The sequence below is a fragment of the Pogona vitticeps genome, chromosome 5 (assembly GCF_051106095.1).
Source record: "Pogona vitticeps strain Pit_001003342236 chromosome 5, PviZW2.1, whole genome shotgun sequence".
Taxonomy (NCBI): Eukaryota; Metazoa; Chordata; class Lepidosauria; order Squamata; family Agamidae; genus Pogona; species Pogona vitticeps.
Window position 1 is genome coordinate 100602717 of NC_135787.1, and position 23892 is coordinate 100626608.

The 23892-nt window shown below is 41.7% G+C and overlaps 1 protein-coding gene across 4 annotated transcripts; it reads right to left on the reverse strand.

Moving 5' to 3' along the window:
* Positions 1–863: 863 nt before the first annotated feature.
* Positions 864–10739, reverse strand: CREBL2 (cAMP responsive element binding protein like 2). Of its 4 annotated transcripts, none has more exons than XR_013545598.1 (5): positions 10444–10630; positions 8052–8249; positions 6393–6540; positions 4835–4935; positions 2594–2997 (listed from the first exon to the last, which is right to left on the reverse strand). XR_013545598.1 is itself a non-coding variant. In XM_020785786.3 (4 exons), the coding sequence occupies exons 1-4, from the start codon at positions 10456–10458 to the stop codon at positions 2993–2995; spliced, it is 366 nt and encodes a 121-aa protein (XP_020641445.1). In that variant the 5' UTR covers positions 10459–10739; the 3' UTR covers positions 864–2992. The 4 variants fall into 4 exon arrangements, 2 of the variants coding, with proteins under 2 accessions (XP_020641445.1, XP_020641443.1); XR_013545597.1 differs by having other exon boundaries at positions 10399–10607; XM_020785786.3 differs by lacking the exon at positions 4835–4935 and having other exon boundaries at positions 864–2997; positions 10444–10739.
* Between the last annotated feature and the right edge of the window lie 13153 nt (positions 10740–23892).

The following is a 23892-nucleotide window of genomic DNA, read 5'->3' on the forward strand; positions in this document are numbered from 1 at the left end:
TTCATCCCCCCGTCAATTGTATAGGGTGGAAACAAAATTATTTCCATGAAAGCACCATTTTGCTGGAAGAAACTTGGCCTCTCATCCCTTTAGCTGAATAGGCCAGTGTGACAACTGCAATGACGTCATCTGCCTATCATGGTTATGCTGGAACCCATCTGCCTATAGCAGAGCAGGAGGTGGGACTCCAGGAGGTGGAGCTGTGTATATAGGGGGGGGGGAGTGAATGATGTGAGTTAGTTAGAGAGTTGAGAGTTAGGGAGTTAAGAGTTATGGAGAGTTAGAGTGAAGGTCAGAGAGAGTGTGTATGAGGGGATACTTGATTATTACTGATTGCCTTTTTATTTTAGTTGATAAAGTGATTTACCATTCCTTCTGTTATTATCAATAAAATACAAGTTTTTATTTTTAAAATCATACAATTTGTCTGAAGAGTCTTATGAAGGAGTGGTTGGTGGCAGCATAAATAAAGTGTGAATGAGAGAGTGTCCTGACCGTTGTGACGTGAAAGAGGGACGTCACAGCCAGCTTATGACATAATATGTGTGAAGTGAACATATCTTAATAGGCCTGCTCTTTCCTTTAATATTAGCAGCTGCTGTGTGTGGGGTGGGGGTGGGGTGCTAGGGTTTAGAAATTAGGGGCAACCCTCCCATGCACATGTGACAGTCCTACTGAAATTCCACCCCAATCCTAAGGGGATACTGAGAGAGGAGGTCACATTGATACCATTATTAACAGATTGTACATGCATGTATGTAGACTTTTGTGTCATGTCTGCTTAAGTTCTGAAGGTGACACAGTCCTTTTCTTTGCCACCTTGGCATGTTGAACCTTTTAATAAAAAGACCAAACAAAAGCCCTTGACATTACATCTACTTTAAGACCAAACAATAAGAACAGATCAGAGGCTTGCAATAATGTATTTTCTCCAGGAGCAATCACATGTGATAAAAAGAGTTGTGAGAAATGAAGATTTTCTTCTTCTGAAACACTGTTACAAGCAGGCTATACAAAGGCTCCACAAGACTTCAAGACTCCTACATGGAGTGAACCTCCTACCCACATCCATTCATGCTTCCTAAATGCACCCCGTCCCTCCTTGAGCAAATGGCAAATGTGCTCAGTTTAGCAAGAGAGAAGTCAGCATTAGGAGCACTGAAGAAACCAAGTCTATATACTGTTTCTCCAGATGTCAGCAAGCAAGATGAACTCTACTGGGCTTTGAATGAATGACATTTATAAGCAATTTCTATATAGACATAACTATAAAAATTTTAGCAAAGGAAAACAAAAGTTGTCTATTCCTAAAAAACCACCCTAGCAATTTATTGTCAAAGAGTTATTTCATTATGCTTAAGTGCACCGGCTCATTATAAGATGATAAACTCTTGAATTATAGCAATGAAAAACAATGTATGCAGATAATCAAATTAATTGAAAGCCAACTAACCTGCATAATAGGAACCTAGCATTACCACAGCTAGCAGGTGATTGTGACATGACTTGCCAATAATTCCCCTCTGTATGAGGGCTGAACTTCTCAAGACATATTTTAAGCCACTGTACTGGGTGCATCCCTCTTCTTGTACCTTTCAGTTTCATGCAGAAGTGCTAGTTATGCTGACAATGCAAGGCAGTCAGACAATCAGCTAGTTATGTGGATAGTGACTTCACACGAAAAGAGGAAGGCTGTATCCAGATCATTGGTATAGTTTGCACCATAGCTACCGGCTATATGAGAATCCCAGAAAACTGTACCATGAACAATCACACAAAATTGGGCTGTCATGAAATTATAAGGAGAACATCCACATGTTGTTCTGCAAGCTGAATTCGAGAAAGACAGTCATTTTCGAGTTCCTCTAATTTTGACCCACTGTGTGCAGGGAGGCAAGAAAGAATGAACACACAGTTAGTTCTCTCGCTATCAAGTTTGGGAAATCAGTAAGGGTCTGATCTACATATATCGTAAACTGAGTGGAATGCAACAGTTCAGACAGTAGGAAGGAAAAGCAGTTATTGAACAGTTTCTTTTGTTACATGAGGGCTGGGGAACTGGGACCCTTCAAGTATTGTTAGATTCAATTCCAATCAGTTTCCACAAATCACAAGTGATATGGGAATCAAAGTCCAATAACATTCAGAGCAGAGATGCCCATCCCTGGCTTACACACATAACCACATGCACAGTCTTTCTCCATACACCCACAGATATTCCAGCACCTTTGGGAGGAAGAACTCTACCCCCATTTCTAGCTATGTGTCTGTTTCCAGGTGTTTCACATGGGAGCACACCAACAACTGCTTGCTTTTGTGACTCAAGGCATCTCGCACATACAACTGCAGGCTTTCATGGGACAACTTTGTAAGAGAATGCCAGTATTAACATCCTGAATGGCTGGTGGGATGGCACGGGCTTCCCTAGCACCCCTGACTAAGCTCAATGGACTAAGATGTGTGATCTGAGCACTTTTGGATTGAAAAGTCATCTATTAACTCAAAAGAAAAAATGTGGAAAGCAATGGCAATTACACAAGTCAATATAGGATGGGATATGGCAATTAACATCAGAACATGCACCAGAACAATGTATCGTAAGCATAAAAGCAATATTCAGCACTGATATAATCTCAGACTTGACTGCACAGTCCATAAAATACTATGATTGAACAAGAAATCAAAACACAAACCATAGCCCGTAAAAGCAATTACAATGCAAGTCTAGATGCTTTTTCCTTGTTACAGCAAAATTTCAAAATACACATAAGTTATGATATATAAAACAATTTGGGTTAAAACTTTGCAGATTTAATCCTGCCAATTTACCATCAAGTTCTTTTAACACTTCATCTTGACAATCAAATTCTTTGCAGCATATTCATTAACAATGCAGTAGAGAGGTGAAGGCTTACATTAAAGATCACAAATGACATTTTAAAAATCTTCCAACTTGTCTATGAAAAAGACTTCACTCTTAGCTGATGGACTTTCACCCTGAAAAATAAATCAAACATAGCAGTAAATTAAAGTTAATGTTTTTATGATATGTAGCATACACCTAGTATGGGGAACTCTGAAATATATGACATCTATTAGCTATTGCTCATGCTGAGGGTGAGGAAATAGTAGGAGTGAAGAGGAGTTTAAAGAGCTTATACCTCAAGTTGTGATACAAGTTGACAGGCCTTTGCTCAGCTTAAAACATGGCTTTTTAAAAATCTACAGGGCTTGAAAAAATTTAGAATGTCTCTCTAGTCAGTCAAAAATTTCACCAGTCAGCATGACCGGACTATAGCCTTGCAATTTATGTTTAAACTTAAATTTAAACTAGGCACTTTCCACACAACAATGCATATAGACCCAAAATAAATATACCCTCAAACTTGGGTTGCTTTATTACCTGTGTGCCTGTGGGGGTCATGAAGCTTGTATTTTGAATGCCTTTCTTTTGAATGTCTCCAGCAAAAATAAAACTGAAAGCAAAAGCGCCCGGCTTCTTAAGGAGCCAGGTTGTTCGGTTGAAATTGGGAGCAGGGAATCTCCAAATTCTCCAGCATGGGACTACTCTACATTCTCCTTAGGATATATATCTATGTGCCGCTAGAACTCTCTTCTCAAGAGAAGAGGGCTGTTTTTCCTTTTGCAATGGGAAAGGGGAGGGGAGGACTGCAGGATCAGAGACAGATGGACTGAGGGTAAGGAGGGAGGGAGCTGTGGCTCCTCAAGCAGCATTTTTTCACTAGTTACCGATGAGTGGATTTTTCAAGCTCTGAAAATCTAGTTATTGACCAGAAGTCTTCACACCATTGTCCAAAGCCCTCCCACAAACATACACATCATCAAAACCTAGTTGAGCTGATAATGTACAAATATATGCCTTTCTGCCTTAAGAGAACTCTTGGTTGTTGTTGTTGTTGTTGTTGTTGTTTGTTTGTTTGTTTGATTGATTGATTGATTGATTGATTTATATCCCGCTCATCTGGTCAGATTGACCACTCTGAGCGGCTTCCATAAAAAATATACAATAAAGCATAAAAATTATTACAAGTAAACAACACCACATATAATAAAACAAATAGCTAGAAAGAGAAAGGAAATTAAGTATTGACAGGAGGGAAGGCCTGAACATATAACCATGTTTTTAGCTGGTTCTTAAATGTGCCCAGCGTAGGGGCTGCACGAATCGCTGGAGGAAGGTTGTTCCAGAGGTGAGGAGCCACGGCCGAGAAGGCCCGATTTCGTGTTCGCTCCTTCCGGGCCTCCCTCAGCGTTAGGCTCTCCAGCCTCACCTCCTGGCTCGTGCGGGTGATCCGGGTAGATCTAGGTGGGAGCAGGCCTTCCGCCAAATATCGAGGTCCTAAACCGTTTAGGGCCTTGTATGTAAGCATTAACACTTTGAAGTCGACGCGGAAACGAATGGGCAGCCAATGCAGCATGGCCAGAATAGGAGAGATGTGTTGGGATTTCCTCACTCCTGTAAGGAGCCTGGCTGCCTCATTCTGCACCATCTGAAGTTTCCGTGTCAGCCTCAAAGGCAGCCCCACGTAGAGCGCATTACAGTGATCTAATCTTGAGATTACGAGCGCATGCACCAAGGTAGTGAGCGCCCCCGTGTCAACCAAAATCTTTTGGTTGAGAAAAGATTTTTAGATCCAGCCCTTCTGACTGATGCATCCGAACACAAGTGATAGTTAACACACAAGCACAAGATCTTAAAACAATGGCCTTAAATGCATAAGTAAAAGGGCTTGTGCATACCAAGATCTTTTTGCTGAATGCATAAACAGATTTCCCTGAGTAACTTCTGGGCTGTTTCATAACTTAGTTATACCTTTTCACACTGTGACACACAGTCCTCTTCCACCACAGAAATGCTTGTTTTTGCAATTTAGATAATTTCTTCCCCCGTTCTTCAGAGAGAAACTTCCCCTGCTGCTTAACAAAAATAGCACAATAAAATGATAATCCTTAAAGAAACCAGAATGACACCAGCAGCCAGATAAACTGCACCTGCTTTTAATGCTTTTTATTTTTTGTTTTGTATTGTATTTGTTGTAACCACCCAGAGTAGTGTCTTGGCACTAATGGGAGCAAGATATAAATTGAAGGATGGAAGGACAGTATAAACAAACAAACAAACAAACAGGATCTTTGAAAAGGTATGGGGAAAGAGAATGGTCTTCAGCAAGCCACGTACGTATCGGTCATATGCAATTTTTTTCCTGAGGAAAGTACTGCAAAGTTTGGGTCATATTATGGTTGACTGCCCAACTCAACTAGAATAAGGGAAGGGGTTGCAGAAGTGTTGCCAAAGCAGATATCAGTAGCTGAGTAAATTAATATGACATATCTTCAAATCATTTTAACTCAGAAAATGCCTCAATTTTTCTATGAACTGTAAAAGTACTTAATGACAGGAGAGTCCCTTACCTCCAAAAAGATTACTGTATTTTTCGCACCATAAGACACTTTCCCCCCACAAAACAGGGGGGTGGAAAGTCTTTGCGTCTTATGGAGCGAAGAAAACAGATTATATTTTCCTGTTTTCTTCTCCTAAAAAAATGGTGTCTTATGGAAAGGTGCATCTTATGGAGCGAAAAATACGGTATTTAAAATACTCCATACAATTGAAAAAGGAATGGCTACAAAAGTGTACACTAGAACAGTTTTTCCTTCACTGGCAGATGGAAAGGGACAGGCTAGGGCCCCTGTTGCCAAAAAGAGCTTTTATGGGAAGAAGGGCTACAGCCTCCCAGTGGCCCTCTCTCTCTTGGCCAGTGGCAGAGTGAGAGCATGCCTCTGCAGTCCCAGAATAACACTTAGGCTTGACAAGTTAATACCAGCACTTCTGTTTAGCCTGAAAATGATTTGATCAACTGGCAGAAAAGGCTGGAATGCCCTGCAAAAAATTGTATTATGCCAAGCTGCAATCCAAGCAGGTTCTCCTATTTGCTACACCTGATCAAAGCCCATGACAAGCTCAAGGACATACCAGAAGATGTTCAGCCAAGATATGCACCAGAGGAAAAACCTGAGCCAGACATTCTTGATCAGGCTTGCCTATCTAAAGAGCTACGTATTACAAGGATAAAAGAGAACAGCCATTATGCATGTTTCTCATTGTTCTGGTGATTTTATACAGCTAAACCTTTGTCTAGCTATAAAATCACCAAATACTGTAGTTCTGCTAACAAGCTGAACTACAATATTCTAAGACACTTTTTCTCCTTCTATCATTTATATTTAAATATAAGCACCAAGCTAGTTTTTAAAAAAAGCAGGCCTGGTATTTATCTGCCCAACTACCATTTCAGCTAGTCACTGTCCACATGTCCCTGCCCACACCCTTAGTCCTAGCAAAGTTAAGAATGCTGTAAATTGATACTTACAGGAACTGTGAGTGTTTGCATCAGCCTTCACAACTTTGGTAACCTTGGCTGTGTTCTGCTGGGGCTTGCTTTGTTCTTCTCCACTAAGCAGGGCTTTAATTTCAGAGGGGATTTTTCCTTGGTCCATTGCCATGCACCACTGTTTATACTGAAACACACACGACAAAAAAGTAAAACACCTGGAATAGATTGTAACTAGAGATGGGGGTGTTGGTATACAAATATTCCCGCACAGCTGAAGTTAATGAGGGTCCGGCTGACCATCCACTCACACGTCCACTGCCACCTCTGGCCCCGCTCATCCTTCCAATCAGTCCCGAGCACAGTTCTCTTCCCAGTCATCTAGCCACTCCTGGCAAAGGGAGGGAGGATGAGTCTCCTTGAAAGACTGCCAAGTGGCTAGCCCAGCGGTGCTCCAGAACGATTGAAAGGAAGAGATGGGCCGCCACCGGGCATGTGAGTGGACAGTCCATGCCCAGGGGCCAGCCCCTCGTTAACTCCAGCTGCACCGGGATATTCATGTAGGAATACAAATACCTCCATCTCTAATTGTAACCCTCATGTCTGAGGAGGTAAAGGTCTTCAGGCAGACTGATATCTCTGCTCTTGGACATCTATTCCAAGCAGGAGCTGTTTGAGGCATGGAGGTACAAGTTGACTATGGGAGCAAAACAGCACGTGCACACAAACATGAACTCAAAAGTGCCTTATTGAATAATAGGCCTGGGTTGCCCAAGATATTGTTATGGAGCAGGTGACGCTTCCCCCAACGCTCAAACCTAGCCTTAAAGGATGTTTCTGTGCCTTTCAAAGCTGATTGCTTGTGAAAGATCTCACAGAAAGATCTCTGTAGTTTTGTTAGGGCTGAAGCTACCCCTGCTAAACAGTGGCTTCTTGTCGAACCACTCCATTCAAGGGAGTAATTTCCCAAATGTGTGGCCACTACTGCATCTTTGAGGGCCTTTATGCCCCAAAAGATTACTGAACTTTCACAGCTGTGTTTTTAAAAGGTGTCTCAGTGCAAAAGGTTGCCTTCCCCCCTCCCCCTTCTATTGCAAGAAGCCTACTTTAGGGTTCAGTCTCATCTCCTGCATGTTAATGCAAAAGTCAGCTCCCTGCAATTCATGGAGTTTACACAGGACCTTAGGTAGCATTCACCGACACACCACAGAAAATTCAGATGGGGTTGGTGGCATAAGCAAAGGAATCCTGCTGTTCCATCATCTATTAATATCCAAGACAGAAGAGGGAGAGCACAACCAAGCATTTACGAAGTGGTAACTAGACAATCTCTATGTAACCACTTGTAAGTTGACTGCCTTCCATGCATACACATGAACACTTCACCAAGCATTTTACCACACATGGGCTGACAAAACCCTCTGCTGCTGCTTCCTATGACAAAGCAAGCAACCCGTTATGCTTCAGTGAGAATGTTTGCCCTGGGAGCTGTTTGGGTACCCCTTACAGTGCCTTCAGTTATCTTCCCAGGTAGAGAGAAGAACGGCATGCAGTCAAGTAGCCCAGCTGTTGGACATAGCTGCATGAACTTGCATAGGTTTCCCATTCCTTGAGTTAAAGGTTCTAATCAAAACAAACTGGTACCAAGACAACATCAGTGCAATGTAAAAATAAAGAAATGGAAAGAAAGAAGATTACCATTTCCAACTCTTCTCTAAGAGCACAGATTGCTCTCTCTCTGCTTGAAACCAGTTCTTCCAGATATTGGTACCGTAACTTCTTCCTGGCCCTACATTCCCTGGCACTCTGCCGGCTCCTCTCAAGTTTGGCTTTCAAATCTATCTTCGCTGGTTTACGGCCCCGTTTCCCTGGCTTCTTCACTTTGCCTCCAGCCACCTAGAGAAATCACAGTTAAGTTTCACATCAGTGAAGAGAGGAGAAGCAAGACTTCCATGGAAAGTCTGGTATGAACTTTACCCCAAGTCTTAAAGTAGCAATCAGAACTGAGATTGAGAGAGACACCAACCACAAATCTGTCTAGTGGTAACTTCCTTCCAAGCATGTACTATTTCATACTTTAGGGAGATTTTGACAAACGCTTCTGCTATTACTGTCCAATACTCAAAGAGTAAAGTCCCTTGCACCATAACTGGTATCCTTATTACTAGAAACCAGGAGTGCTTGAGCCTAAATTTGTGTCACCACAAAGGCCACAAGGAACCTGGAAATTATTGTTTTCATCCTTTTTTAAAAACATGTGTAAACAGAAGGTATGTATGGACACTTCTGGTTTTGTTTTTCATTTTCTCTGGGAGGCATTAGGGGACCTCCTCCCAACCAGGCTTAGTGAATGAAAACCATTATCCCTGAAGATCTACAGAAGCCTCTATTATATAGAATCATAATTCCAGTAAATTGCATGAAGCTTCCGCACTTCAGGATTGATTTAGGGTGCCCAGAATAACAATAGGTCTGCTCTTGTTGTTTAATCGTTAAGTCATGTCTGACTCTTTGTGACCCCATAGACCACAGCACGCCAGGCCCTCCTGTATTCCACTGCCTCCCGGAGTTTGGTCAAATTCATGCTGGTAGCTTCAGTGACATTGTCCATCCTCATCCTCTGTCGTCCCCTTCTCCTCTTGCCTTCACTCTTTCCCAACATCAGCGTTTTTTCCAGGGGGTCTTATCTTCTCTCGAGATGGTCAAAGTATTGGAGTCGCAGCTTCAGGATCTGTCCTTCCAGTGAGCACTCAGGGTTGATTTCTTTCAAAATGGATAGGTTTGTTCTGTTTGCAGTACAGGGGACTCTCAAGAGTCTCCTCCAGCAGGAGGAAAGTGATGACAAACCTAGGCAGCATCTTAAAAAGCAGAGACATCACCTTGCCGACAAAGGTCTGCATAGTCAAAGCTGTGGTTTTCCATTAGCGATGTATGGAAGTAAGAGCTGGACCACAAAGAAGGCTGACCACCAAAAATTGACACTTTTGAATTGTGGTGCTGGAGGAGACTCTTGAGAGTCCCCTGTACTACAAACAGAACAAACCTATCCATTTTGAAAGAAATCAACCCTGAGTGCTCACTGGAAGACAGATCCTGAAGCTGAGGCTTCAATACTTTGGCCATCTCGAGAGAAGATAAGACCCCAGGAAAAGACAATAATGTCGGTAAAGAGTGAAGGCAAGAGGAGAAGGGGATGACAGAGTATGAGATGGTTGGACAGTGTCATCGAAACTACCAGCATGAATGTGGCCCAACTCCGGGAGGCAGCGGAAGACAGGAGGGCCTGGCGTGCTCTGGTTGTCCATGGGGTCACGAAGACATGGACAGGACTTAACAACTAAACAACAACAACAAATATGTCAAGCTACATTCTGTCTCCTTATGTTCCCTTAGGCTAACTTTACATAATCAAGTTTCACATTTCTTTTGAGATCAACCTCTTTGGTTCTACTAATATTCACATTCTAGCATTCGCCTAGTACTCTTTCAACTGTTCGATCCATTGCTCATACATACTTTTGGTAATCCTTATTTTTTTAAGAAAAAAAACCTATAAAAACAGTCAGACTGATCCCTCACATTCCCAATGGAAGACTGGGAAGGAGACTAAGACAACACTGGCCACCCAGCAAATTCAGGACAGAAGCGATATTGCAGCCAGGGAACCAACCCAGCCACTCACTCCGTCCCCCGTTTACAATGCTTCTCTTAGTTTGCAATACTCACTTTCATCTCACTAAGTCTCACCGATGTCATCATAAGCTGTATTGTCAAGTACGAATATATAAGACTGTCATACAAGCCAATACACTACTCAACTTCGTATTCACGTTCCTTAAGGGTTTAATCCGCTTTTAAATCATAACAAACCAACTAGCTGGCAGCGCAATAAAGCAAGGGTGGGCCAACTGCAGCCCTCCGGATGTTGCTAGGCTCGCCCACTCACCCACCCCATTCATCAGTCCTAGCCATCACGATCAAGCCGGGGGAAGGATGATGGGAGTTACAGAACGAAAAACACCTGGAGGACCCATCGGCTGCCCACCTGAGCGATAAAGCCTTTTTGTTGCTCCAAGCACCGTTCACTTACTTTGCTCTCGTCCATGTGCGCCCCTGAAGCAAGCGGTAATGTTGCGCCAAATAATCTTTGCCGCAGCCCCCGCGGTTCCCCCTAGACCAGGACTGGGCCGCCGTACCACCCCTTCCCTGCCTCCTCCATTACACGCCGCTCGCTACTTCCTTGTTTTGAACACTTTGCATTGAGCTGCGTACCACTCAAAGGGAGGTCAGACGGAAAAGCCCGATGCATGCCGGGAATTGTAGTTCTGCGCCGCTCGTTGTAAGAACACGGAGATTTTTGTGCGCCGGCGTCACAACTGCCGGAACGGGACCAAGCTTTCTAAAATGACGCAGAAGTTTTGCTCCGAGAAATCATAGAGAGGACGAAGGAGGCCAGAGCGACCCCATATAGAGGCTTATACTGTACCTTGATTTCAGAGGGATACGTCAGGAGCGTGATCGACATGCTTATAGCAAGGTTTCTTATCATTGTGGACCATTAATTAATAGGATTATTCTGGGTATACAATGATATAGACCTTTTCAATCCCAGTTCTTTGGCAATGCCCGTTTTTACTGTTTCCCAGTCCCCTCACTCTCCAGCGATACTATGCATTTAAATAAACCTGGTCGTTGTTCAACAAACTGGAAGCCTCATATGGGTACTTCTGGAGTTTTATTTGCAGCCTTGCATGCTGTCAGTAGTTTGTGTGACTGGGCGGGGAGTGTGGATTGTCCGTCCAACACTAACCAATAGTTCCTTCCAGCTTTTGATTTCAAAGAGAGCCCGGTCTCTCTGCTAAGTGTCCCATGGTTTGGTGCCATTTGTTTGTTTGCTGTTGATGGTTGGGTGCTGAGTGCAGTAAAGAAAGTAGCATGCAGAAGTCTAATTTCAAGAAATTATTCAATAAATGTCTCAGAGGGAGTTATTGAAACTTTAAGTACCAGTTAATGTGAATGGGGTTAGATTATATTAGGCATCCTTCAGTCTCAAGAGACTATGGTATCGTGCTCTGTATGGAGGACTTGGAACAGCGTCTAGTGTGGCTGAGAAGGCCAATTCGAGAGTGACAATCCCTTCCACACTGGAGATGAATACAATCTGTCCCCTGTCCAGCTCCCTGATTTTGCTGCTTTTGGGACTGCCTCTTTGCCTTGGCCTGCTGGAGGCAGTACAGTATTCTTCTCTATGGATCTCTGTACTTCTACTGTGTAGCAAAAACAGAATTTTCCCAGAAATTCAAAACTGCAACAGGTATTTTGTTATTGTATTGTTCTAGTTTTCCTTCCTGGCAGGATATAGTTAAAGAAGGAGACTAGACTATACACACTTTCTTAGCAGCCCCAGATTTTATTTCAACAACATTTAGTTCTAAATAGCCACTATGTAAATGGCAGAGAAGTTGAAATGAAATGTAGTCTACATGCTAGGTGGCCCAGTTTCAGCCAATTAACAGTGTTACTGTACCTAATAGTTGGAGGAAGATGCCCTCTTCAGTTCACAGTCCTTGGGTGATGTTAAATGTACATGTTTGCTTGAAGATGGTGCCTTGGTTCAGTATACTGTATATTTTGTAGTCCATCAAAACATAAAATGTTGTACACAATCTGAAGGCAAGGGTGGATGCTAACTTCCTTAGACCCCCTTAAAAAAATTACAGAAACTAGCTTTTGATCCCATAGAGATCATCAGACAAGACACCACTGGGATTTTCCAGTTGCTCATCCACAGTTAGCACCTGAACAACTGACTCAGCAGGCACACAGGTCACCTGGTCACATCCTCTCCCACTTGTGTTATGAAAATATATTGCAATTATATTAAATTATAAGAATTCATTATAATTTTTACTTTGTATAAATTAACCTATAAAATATAATGCAAATTGATGTTTTGTTATGGCCGGAAGAAATATCAACAACCTCCGATATGCAGATGATACCACTTTGATGGCAGAAAGTGAGGAGGAATTAAATAACCTCTTAATGAGGGTGAAAGAGGAGTGTGCAAAAAATGGTCTGAAGCTCAACATGAAAAAAACTAAGATCATGGCCATTGGTCCCATCACCTCCTGGCAAATAGAAGGGGAAGATATGGAGGCAGTGACAGATTTTGCTTTCTTGGGCTCCATGATCACTGCAGATGGTGAAAGCAGCCACGAAATTAAAAGACACCTGCTTCTTGGGAGGAAAGTGATGTCAAACCTAGGCAGCATCTTAAAAAGCAGAGACATCACCTTGCCGACAAATGTCTGCATAGTCAAAGCTATGGTGTTTCCACTAGCAATGTATGGAAGTGAGAGCTGGACCATAAAGAAGACTGACTGCCAAAGAATTGATGCTTTTGAATTGTGGTGCTGGAGCAGACTCTTGAGAGTCCCCTGTACTAGGAACAGAACAAACCTATCCATTTTGAAAGAAATCAACCCTGAGTGCTCACTGGAAGGACAGATCCTGAAGCTGAGGCTCCAGTACTTTGGCCATCTTGTGAGAAGAGAAGACCCCCTGGAAAAGACCCCGATGTTGGGAAAGAGTGAAGGCAAGAGGAGAAGGGGACGACAGAGGACGAGATGGATGGACAATGTCACTGAAGCTACCAGCATGAAATTGACCCAACTCCAGGAGGCAGTGAAAGACAGGAGGGCCTGGTGTGCTCTGGTCCATGGGGTTACAAAGAGTCAGATATGACTTAACGACTAAGGTAAAGGTAAAGGTTCCCCTTGACAATTTTTGTCCAGTCGTGTCCGACTCTAGGGGGCAGCGCTCATCCCGCTCTTCAAGCCATAGAGCCAGCGTTTGTCCGAAGACAATCTTTCCGTGGTCACATGGCCAGTGTGATTTAGACACGGAACGCTGTTTACCTTCCCACTGAGATGGTACCTATTTATCTACTCGCATTTGCATGCTTTCAAACCGCTAGGTTGGCGGGAGCTGGGACAAGCAACGGGCGCTCACTCCATCGCGTGGATTCGATCTTACGACTGCTTGGTCTTCTGACCCTGCAGCACAGGCTTCTGCGGTTTAGCCCACAGCGCCACCACATCCCTCCCGACTTAACGACTAAACAACAACAAAAATCACCTTTGTTGATATGTGAGTGACCATCACAATGGATAGGGTGGCATACTTTGGCCACCCACCCACCCCACTGTCCAAAGAGGGAAAAACTGTGTTTTATCATTTGTATTTATGTATTTAATTGCCCAGGAACACTTCTAGATGGAGGGTTCTGTGCACGGTTACTCAAAGGAACGTCTGCCTTTCCTTTGTTAAGCTATTTTGTAGGGAATAAAGACCAGTGGGATAACTCTGAAGGGTTACAAGTGAAACTCTAGATCCCTGTGAAAATTTCACTGAACAAGGCAAGACAATTATGCAACTTTTTGTTTTATTTATATGCCACCTTTGTGATAGCTAGTGCCTCCAGTTCTGAGAATGCTGTGAATTCATTCTTGCTTATGGGTTGTACTTTACTGGAGTTATTCAGGGTGTTGAACATATTTTGGAGATCGGTCAGCATCTTGGATAACTCCTGTGGGATGCAAACTAAAACCCAGCATTAACTCATCGTGCCTCTGAAATAGAGAGCACTACTGTCTGGGACCACCCTAGTACATGCACAACTTGCTGGAGATAATCAGAAACTACTCTGAATTGTGGACCCAGGACCTTCTCAAGAAGGGAAGTGGACAGACATCAGGCTTGCTGCATCTGCATTTTTCAACTGGAACTTCAAGGTCATGAACCAGAGACAGGTGCAAACATGCCCTTAGAGATAAAGGCCAGGAAGTCTTTAAGCTTTAAGTATATTCTTAGCCAAGGAATTTGTTTTCAGTTAACAGAAGAGAACAGAAATGACCTTGTAGTCTCCTTTTCTTTCTTTTTTTTCTGACAAAAGTCCTGATTGTATCAAGATTCATTTCAAAAGAACCATCAACTCAGATAATTAATGTCGGATGGTTCACTACTACACCACCAGAAATTATAGTTTTGATTGTAAAACGTTTAAGATGAAGAAACCCTTGCTAATTTACTGCTGATGATCCAGAGATCTATCAATAGATACCAATATGTCTTCTCCCTGCCCTTGCCTTGCATCTAAGTATGATACTTGTGCAGTTAAAGGAAGACACTGCAATTTGAGAGGGAGGGAGAGTTGTTCATGTCTGTGTGACATTGCCTTTAGAACTATCTGCTGCATTCAGATAGAGAGACTATGTTTTTTGTAACTAGTTATTTCCCTTTACAACTAGTTACTCTAAGTAAGAATAGTGCTGTAGCAAGAATGGGTAAATCTACCCTTAGCCCTTCCTATAGTACTACTAATCAAGGGAATCAAGTAAACCTTTTTTCTCTCTCAGACTGAAGGCAGGAATTAGTCACATGGAAATGCTCTCCAATGCATTAAAAATACTCTGCACACAGGTAACTAGCAGGAGAAGAAAAGGTCATTCTAAAATAACTTTTTATGGAAGAGCCTTCAGTCATGTGAGGCCACACCTACAATCTGAACTCAAAACATAAATGTTTAGAAACAGGTTCACTTCCATTATCTACAGTTTTTGAGAACCTAACTTAAGATGTAAGTAAAAATTCAAGCCAGTTCCACATTCTATGTACCATGCCTATTTATGGTAAACAAAAATAGTGTTTGTTTGTTGAATTTATATACCGCCCATCTGGCCAAGGGCCACTCTGGGCAGTTTATAACACAAAATAACAAAGTAACAATATCCAGAAATCAAACCACAAAGTGCTACACAACTATATAGAAGAAACAATATAACATCAAAGTCAAACAATTTAAAATAAATTCAATACTGTATACCAAGCATTTAGGAATGTTTAAATTGGCAGTAAACAGTGGCAATCAGTTGTTAGCTTGGATGTCAACAAGCTCTGTAGGCGGCATAGTTTCAAAAGCCTGCCAAGAGACCAAGTTTGGGTCTCTTAAAGATCTCCAGCGAAGGGGCTGGACAGATGGTGAGTGGCAGTTTATTCCATAGGTGGCAACCGCTGAGAAGGCCTGATTTCTCCAGGCCTCTTTTGGGATCAGCACCTTCAGCTGCCCTGCCAGGATGAACAGGAAGTATGTTCAATATATACACTGAGAAACCAATCTATGCATAAAAGTAGGACAAAGTGCATCCTTTTTAATATGATATTAAATTAAATAAGAACATTTGCTTCTCTCATTAGGATAAACCCTCCATGCTACAACAATTATGCAGCCCAGTTCACTCCATGTCACAGTTACTATTATTACCCCCTTTATTATACTAATATGCTGCACTTCCTTTAAGGAGTTGTGAAGGTGTAGGTCAGAGTGTGCCGTCCTCAGAAGAGAAAGACCCGAAGGAAGAGAGTGGTTGTGCAGAGGGGATCTTAGTGGAAATAGAACAAGAGGAAGAATTACAGAGGAGACCGACGGAAGTGTGTTTGGTTGATGAGGGAGGAGCTGAACTGGACTTGATCATGTGGGAGGAGGTGAAAGGGGAGGACAAAAACGCGTGGAAGTTTAGTTGGTTTGGGGAAGGCGAGCTGGGAAGATGCATGAATAGAGGGGTGCAGACCGATTGGATAACGGATGAGAGAGGCAAGGCTGACCTTGCTCAAGGCTTCCCTAATTTACAGAAAGGTGGGGGATTGCTACCAGAGCCTCTACCACCTAGCGGACGTGGTCGTGTTTACGAGCCCTTGGAATGGAGGGTCTTGGTTTTCCCGGTGAACTACCCTGGTGGGGGCAGGAGAGTTATCCGTCCGGGCCCAGAATTCCACCAGAAGCCCCTAGAGGGGGATTGGGCCCGACATCCCTGCTGTGGGACCATATGTGCCATGCGGAGTGCCCCACTACGACCGCAAACGATTCGGCCTGGCTCCCTGGTGAGGGAAGAGTTAAACCCAACCGCCATAAAAGCTAAGAGGTATACAGTGGTGCCTCGCTTAACGAGTGCACCGTTTAACGAAAAATCCATATAGCGATCCCTTTTTGGGGATCGCTATACGGATCAGCCCCAATCGCCGCACTCGCTTTGCGACGATTGGGGCTCCGGCGGCCATTTTGGAGCCGCCAAACAGCTGATCGGCGGCTCCAAAATGGCCGCCGCATGACCCGAAATGGCCCCTATCAGCGTTTTCGCGCCCTCCCCTTGCTTACGGAGGTCGCGAAAACGCTGCGGGGGGGGCATTTCGGGCCATCCGCGGCCATCAGCTGATCGGCGGCTCCAAAATGGCCGCCGGAGCGAAAACATCACTGGAGGGGTAAGTTTACACACTTATTGGAACGCATTAAACTAAGTTTAATGCGTTCCAATAGGTTTTCCTGCCCCGCACAGCGATGTTTTCGTATAGTGAAGGTTAATCCGGAACGGATTAACCTCGCTATACGGGGCACCACTGTACCTTGTTAACGGATGAAGTGTTGAAGGATCAGTTTGATCCCATTGAGTTTAGTGTACATTCAAATAAAGCTGTTACTTCTGAAGAAATGGACTCTCCTCCTTGTCTTTTTCCCGCCTTTACTACCCAACCCCCCCCAGGCTGAAGACGGACCTTGTCACAGGAGTTCAGAGCTGCATGTCTGCTTCTGGGTACTTTTCTGGTGCCTTGACTTACAACCGTCTTGACTTGCAACCAATTCGAGTTACAACCAGCTCCAGTTGCAACATTTTGCTTTGACCTGCAACCGGGGCTTTGAGATACAACCAGAAAAAGGCCTCTTTTCCCCATTGTTCCCTCCCTCCCTCCTTTCCTGCCCTTTTTTTTAACCTTAGAGGTCATTTTTGATTTTAAAAAGTCTCCCCCTACTGGATGGATTAACCGCTTTTGCATTAGTTCCTATGGGAACTATGCTTTGAGATACAACCAGCGTCTTGAAATACCACCAAAAATGGCCAGAATGGATTAATTGCTTTTCAGTGTATTCCTATGGGAAATGGTGCTTTGAGTTATGCCCAACTTGAGTTACATCCAGAATGAATTAAGTTCGCAACTCAAGGCACCACTGTAGTAAAGTAGATTTGGCTGAGAGAAACTAATGAGACCAAGGTCATCCAGTATACATCATGACTGACTGAGAATTCTAACTGGGATATCCCCAGTCCTGGTACAGCAGCCTAACTGCTATATGACATTGGCTCTAATTAGGATGCAGAAATGCTCCTCTAAGTTCAATGGAGCTTCCTCTCAAATAGCAGTATTACCTCCTGCAGCTTGCAGCTGAAATTTTAACACATGCTTTATTTTAAGTGTTACTCTGAGCAAGCATCAACAAAACTGAGATGTTAGTCAACTGTTTTGTAGAAACATTCTGGCTAAGCATTGGATTACTTACATAAATTTTTAGCAATATTTGGATGGCAAATTATTTTAGCAGATACAAAACTTCATGCTGATGCTACATAAGAGTTATTGTTGGTGCCAGGAAGGATCTTATGCTCACCTGAATTGTTTCTATAAAATTAATGCAATTATATGTTAACCCCAACTGACAAGAATTTAATAAGCTATTAGTATTATCCAGTCTCAGCAACTTCCTGCCTACAGAAATTTAGTGTTTTTAACAGAACTAAGAAGATTAGGTGGTTTATAATTAAATCATGCCCCATGACAGCAGAACTGTCAGTGGTAATATTACTTGTAACAGCATGATATTTGAAAAATTACAGAAGCTGTGGAGGAATATGAGCTTGGATTGCCCTGGTGAAGACACTGAGGTTGTGAAAAGGCACAGACAATTTTTCCTGAAGATTGGGGTTCCAGAATAATTTGAGCAGTCTCACAAATAGATAAATACAAGTTACTAACTCTGCAAAATATTCAACATATCCATACATATCTACATTATTAATTTATAGTGTGAATGAAAGAATCAGCTAGCCAGCCAAACTTCCTGCTTCTCCATAAGTAATTATTTAGCATAAGCAGTAGGCTTATGTGAAGATTTAGAAGTCTATGTTTTGGTCAGGTTCCTAGTCCTAATGCAGGATATCTTCAGTACATTGCTTTTATTAAATAATCTCATTTCAGTTTTAATGTCTTGTGGAAACAAATGCCAAGAGGAAACAGCACCCATGCATCATACCGTAATTTCCAACAATGCAGTTACATTCACCTGACCTGCCATGACATGGAAAGTTTCATGGCCCAATATCTCCATAGGGTGCACTTTCTGAGAAGTAACCTACTCAAAGAGAGTACCCTGTTTGGTCCACAATAGTTGGCTGTTTGGCTGGCCTATTTAATAGTCACAATGTAAAAAGTAATTTTCCTCATATCTGACTGTAAGAGAAGAGTTTCTGTAAGCATGCTGCTTCTGTGGACCAGAAAGCAAAAAGAGCTTTTCTTAGTGTGTTCAAGCCCAACCAAAATGTGTGGACATCTGCCCTTCAATATGATCAAACCAGTTCAGCTAATGACAGCCTGAGACCCTCTGCTTGCTCTCCCTCCAGTCTAACATATAAGTAGTGCAGCCAGTTACTTTCAGATGGTTCACTATGCTAACAGAAAATTTTTAGTGTACAGAAATAACCCTTGGGGAAAAATAGGGATTGACAAAGGCATTTTACCAGAAATTAGGAACACAGCAAAAAAGAGTAATTTCTGTCTACAAGGAAAAGCAGTGTGAAGTTTCCATGAAAACCTGACTGTGAATGCAATGTCAACAAGCAGAGCTATGTATTTCCATGTATTTCATTCAGGATTGTAATGGCCATGCTGATATGTATGGTATATCTAAGGCTCAAACGGGGAAGAATTGCTGCTGATATGTTAATAGCTGAGGTACAGAGAAGAAAAGTGGGTGGGTCATGTGAAATTCATGAAATAACTTGAGGTGAAGTCAGACAGCAGAAGTATTAATAACTTCTTCAATAGCATGCACTTAGTGTGACTTGTTCTGTACAAGCACATTGTTCTCATGCAAAACTAAAACATGTGCTGCCTCTCAGAGCTGGGGTTTGTGTTTTGTTCTGGAGACATTCTCCTGACATGTTTTCACTCTTTTGGCCTACACAGAGAAATATGTCAATACAGTGTATGCATACCTATTACAGTCAGAAAATGTACTGTGGTCTATGAATGGGCCTTTCAGACACAGTGCTAGGAATGTATTTGTGCTGATATTTTAGAGAATAGAATTATGATATATGGCATTAGCAATACCCTGTGTATTTAATTAATGTGTCTTCAGTGTGATTCCTTTTGGAGTCAAAACTCTGAGGGGGATTTTCAGTAGCTACACACTCTTTTTTTAGGTAGAGAATTATCAGGGGTGGTTTACCCTTCCCTTCTTCAGGGGGCATCCTGGGACCATGCAGCTTACCCAAAGCCACCAAGGCTGGCTCTTCTGGGATTCACAGTGGAGAATTTAACTCTCACCTAACTCACTGAGCTATCCAGCCAGCAATAGCTACATACCACAACTTTAACTCATAGTTTAACTTAATGGGAATATTAGAAATCATAGTTCTGTGAAGAGAGTTGCTGTATACATTTTACAAAGAAACCAGAAAGCTATAATTTCCAGCATCCAGAGGAATGCACTCAAGAATTAAACTTCTATGCATCTGATAGATATGTTCAAGTATACATACCCTACAGAATAACACAATTGAGAAGGGAATGCGATTGCTCTCAGATAAGAAACATTGTCAAAGACGACTACCAACTAAACTTGCCAGTCGTCAGGGTGTGACACGTCAGCCACTCTCCTAGATTTATATTGCACTTGAACAATAAGAGGTTGTAGGAACAAGAGCAGAAGTCTGATTGATGCTGATATGTAAAGAAGGAACTAGAATATTTATTTATTTATTTAATTTATTTACAAGATTTTTTAGCCACACCATTACCAGTGGTCTCTGTCTATTGTCTATATCTGTCACACTTATTCTGCATGCCAGGTTTCAATCTGTTAATTTCTTTAAATGTTCAGTCTAGAACACCAGTCCAATCAGATTCCTGACTTAACTTCTAACTGCCAATTATATTCGTTGAACTTTGCCCCCCACCCCAGCCATCCAATGGAAAAAAGGTATTTTAAACTTTGCCTTTCTTCAATAGCAATCGTAAGCAAAGTGGCTGCTGGCCACAATGTACCTCAGTAGTAAAATTAGGCTTCTGGCCTACTCAGTTAGATTCAAAACTCACGAACAGATTTAATTTTAGAGTTTTAATAAACAGATACAAATACATTGTTTCTCATTGATTTCCGATCTTGTTTCAGTTGCTTTATATTTTGGGAATTATCTACTTTGATCCAACCAACGCTTTCTTTGGTGTCCTCATCATATTTTACCACTGACTATTCCAAGCATGTCTTTCTCCGATGATGTTGATTGCATGACGTGGGAAGAATAACTACTCCAAGTTTTGTTATTTTGCTTTCCAGTGACATGTCCAGTTTTATGCACTTCAGCACTTTGTTCTCTTTGGAGTCCATGCAATGGAATGTGCAAGAGCCTCCTCCAACACCATAGCTCAAAATAATCAATTTTCCTTCTATCTTCTTCATCATTCAACTTTCACAGATATATGTAGTTATGGGGAACATGATGGTGCGAACTCATCTGCAATTGGTCATCAAGCTGACACCCTTACTTTTCCATCCTTATTGGTTGGATTACATGCGTGTAAATCAATTCCTGGCTTTTGGCAAGCCACTGTCTCCCACCTTCTCTCTCTCTTTCTCTCTCACACACACTTACTCTCTCTCTCTCTCTCTCACACACACACACACACACACACACACACACACACACACACACACACACACACACACACACACACACATTCTGAAAATTACTTTTAGATAACACATGGTGGTTAAGGAAAAGAGTGAACTTTATAGTTTTTATGAAATCTGGCAAGAAATGATCACAAATGAACATGGGCTTACAGATTAAATGGATATCAATTATTCTTCAGTTTATGTGAATACATTTGCATATATATTTCCAACATTTGATAGTTTTTTGTTTTTGTTTTGCTAAATATAAATACTATTTCAAGTATCCAACACAAGCTGTTAATAATTACCAAATGCATTTTTTTTATTTCATTGAAGATGTGCAGAGACAGAAATGCTCCTTTTTCTAAAACATCTATCTTCCACCTCCTCAGTTTTTATATAGCCAAGGTACTTATTAACCAAAGACCTTGTTACTATAATATCTGGTGTATAAACATTAACCGAAGAAGCAATGGACTACACCAGAAGCTTCTGATCTTTCAGACTGAACAATTTGGCAGAAAACAACCATTTCTGTGGTGTGGCAACCTACCACAGTGTAGACACAGTAGCCAGTCTATTAGAACGGTAAAATCTATTAGAATGGTAGAGCCACAATAAGTTGCCTTATACTGTGACAGATCGCTGGTTCTTTATTTCTGGTTATTACCTGCTCTAAAAATCCCAGATCTGGCTGTGAGACAATGTGAGTGTCTCATGAAGAAGCCACATTAGTATTTTTCAGCATGTATAATGAAGGATTACCACCAACTTCCTGAGACACAAAGAAAGTAACGGCCAAAATCCTGCTGCCTAGGGTAGTAAGTAGGCCCATTTAATAAATGGGAATGTGGTAAGTTAACTCTTCCATAAGTTCCATGGATTTAGCATGCAACTGGAGAAGGCTATTTTAATTAGTCAGGACTTGTGAGTTAAAACGTACATTCCATTGATTCAATTGGCCTACATTAGTTGCATCTTACTTACTACAGTACTGGATTTCAGTCAATATTTGGGCCACAAGTTAACAGATCTAGTGTGTATGTTTGTGGGATTGGAGACCAAGTGTTACAGGATACAGTAGATCACTGTAGCATTGTTGGCACAGGTAATGAAGGTGGTTTTGTCACTTTTGAAGGGATAATAGCATTATTAACACAGGAAATGAAACTTCAAAGTGTTGATTCCACAAACAGAAGCAGCATTGTCCAGAATGAGTTATAACCCTTTGAATAGTCTCAACTGGAAACTATAGGTAATGGTGTTCTGTCATTTTCTCTTTTGGGCTTGTCTTCTACTAGCTTTTTCTTTTAAAAAGGGGAAAAAGGGAAAAGCCACATTACTCACGTTGTTTTTAGCTTGCTCCATCAATCACACACACACCCCATCTCACTGAGTGGATATTGCAGTTTGGAAAATACCTACTCAAATATTGCAACATCAGTCAGAGTTGGATGCTTTTACTTGTCCTTGCAGTTTTTAAAGGATTAGACAAATGAATTAATATTTCCTCTCCCATTTTAGTTAAAATGAAGAAAAGAGGTTTTATTTAGATGCAGCTTGCATCATAAGCATTTTCACATAATAGTAAAGTGAGTTTTTTCCCTATAAACAATTCAGAATGAACATCTCTATGTAATAAAATGTACATCTGATTTACAAAGCTTGCTAATTCCACTTTCCATTTTGCATTAAGTATTTTTACACATGTATACAAACAGCACAAGAGGCTAAAAAGTGCTTGTAAGATTTATACACAGAACTGCATATATTGCAGACACATCTTAATGAGTTGTTTTGCTTAATGATGACTTCAAATATTCTCACCAATGGGACAGGAGGAGCACACATTAATTGCACTTCCTCCTGTCACATTTATCTGAAGAGTCTGTGTAGTTGAGCCAAAAACCACCTGAAATCTATACTATCTTGCTGAAACTACTGTTTGGAATTGGGAAAACAGTGCAGAGGGAAATGGTTTACTCACTGTGTAATGCCACTGTTCCTGTCTAGTTCAGACCTCCTGGCTGCCTTGTAGTGAGGGAGAGCATGAAATGTGGTGAACTCCAAACCTGGATCCCCCAGCTCTTACCTAGTCTAGTCCTAAACGATTTGCTATTCCCATATACAGTATTGAATACATATTCTAAATATGAAGCTCTATTTTTCATGTACTGTAATTCTTACATATTCTCTAGTGTACAACCTAAACACATGTAGATTTAGTAAATACTCTTTTGATGTATTTTCTGCTCAACGTCCCACTTGACTAAGATAAAAAATGATGCATTTAAATTAATTAATGCTGGTCTGTGTGTCATGGTTGTGTGGATAGAATTTGGCTGTCCAGTAGTTGCTGGAAAGATTTGCTGTTAAATTCTATACATGTTTATTCTGAAGTACAATTGAATACAGTAGTCCTTACCCCTAAGAAAGGGTATATAGGATTGTGACTCAAGCTATTTACATTTCCATCTTACTTCTTCCCAAATATTCCAAGTAAGTAACTGCTAGCGTTTTATTTGCAACATCTCATTCTGTCTGCAATATGTATGTCTGGGAGAGGCTTTTCTGGGATGGGGTGATAATCTACCAGCACTCATCAATCATTCCGTCCAGCCTTTAATTTCAAAGAGAGTCCTGTCTCTCTCCCTTTTCCCCCCTCTTTCATCTGTTGGAGACAGTTGTTTGTTTGCTGTTGATCTGCTTGATTGGTTGCTAGCATTTGTGCAGTAAGGAAAGCAATATGCA

Coding starts and splice junctions, on each gene's coding strand:
- CREBL2 (XM_020785784.3), bottom strand. CDS start 10,458: ATGGACGAGAGCAAAGTAAGTGAACGGTGCTTGGAGCAACAAAAAGGC. Junction 8,250..10,398: donor AAAAAGGCTTTATCGCTCAG/GTGGGCAGCCGA, acceptor TGATTTCTCTAG/GTGGCTGGAGGCAAAGTGAA. Junction 6,541..8,051: donor TTAGAGAAGAGTTGGAAATG/GTAATCTTCTTT, acceptor TGTGTGTTTCAG/TATAAACAGTGGTGCATGGC.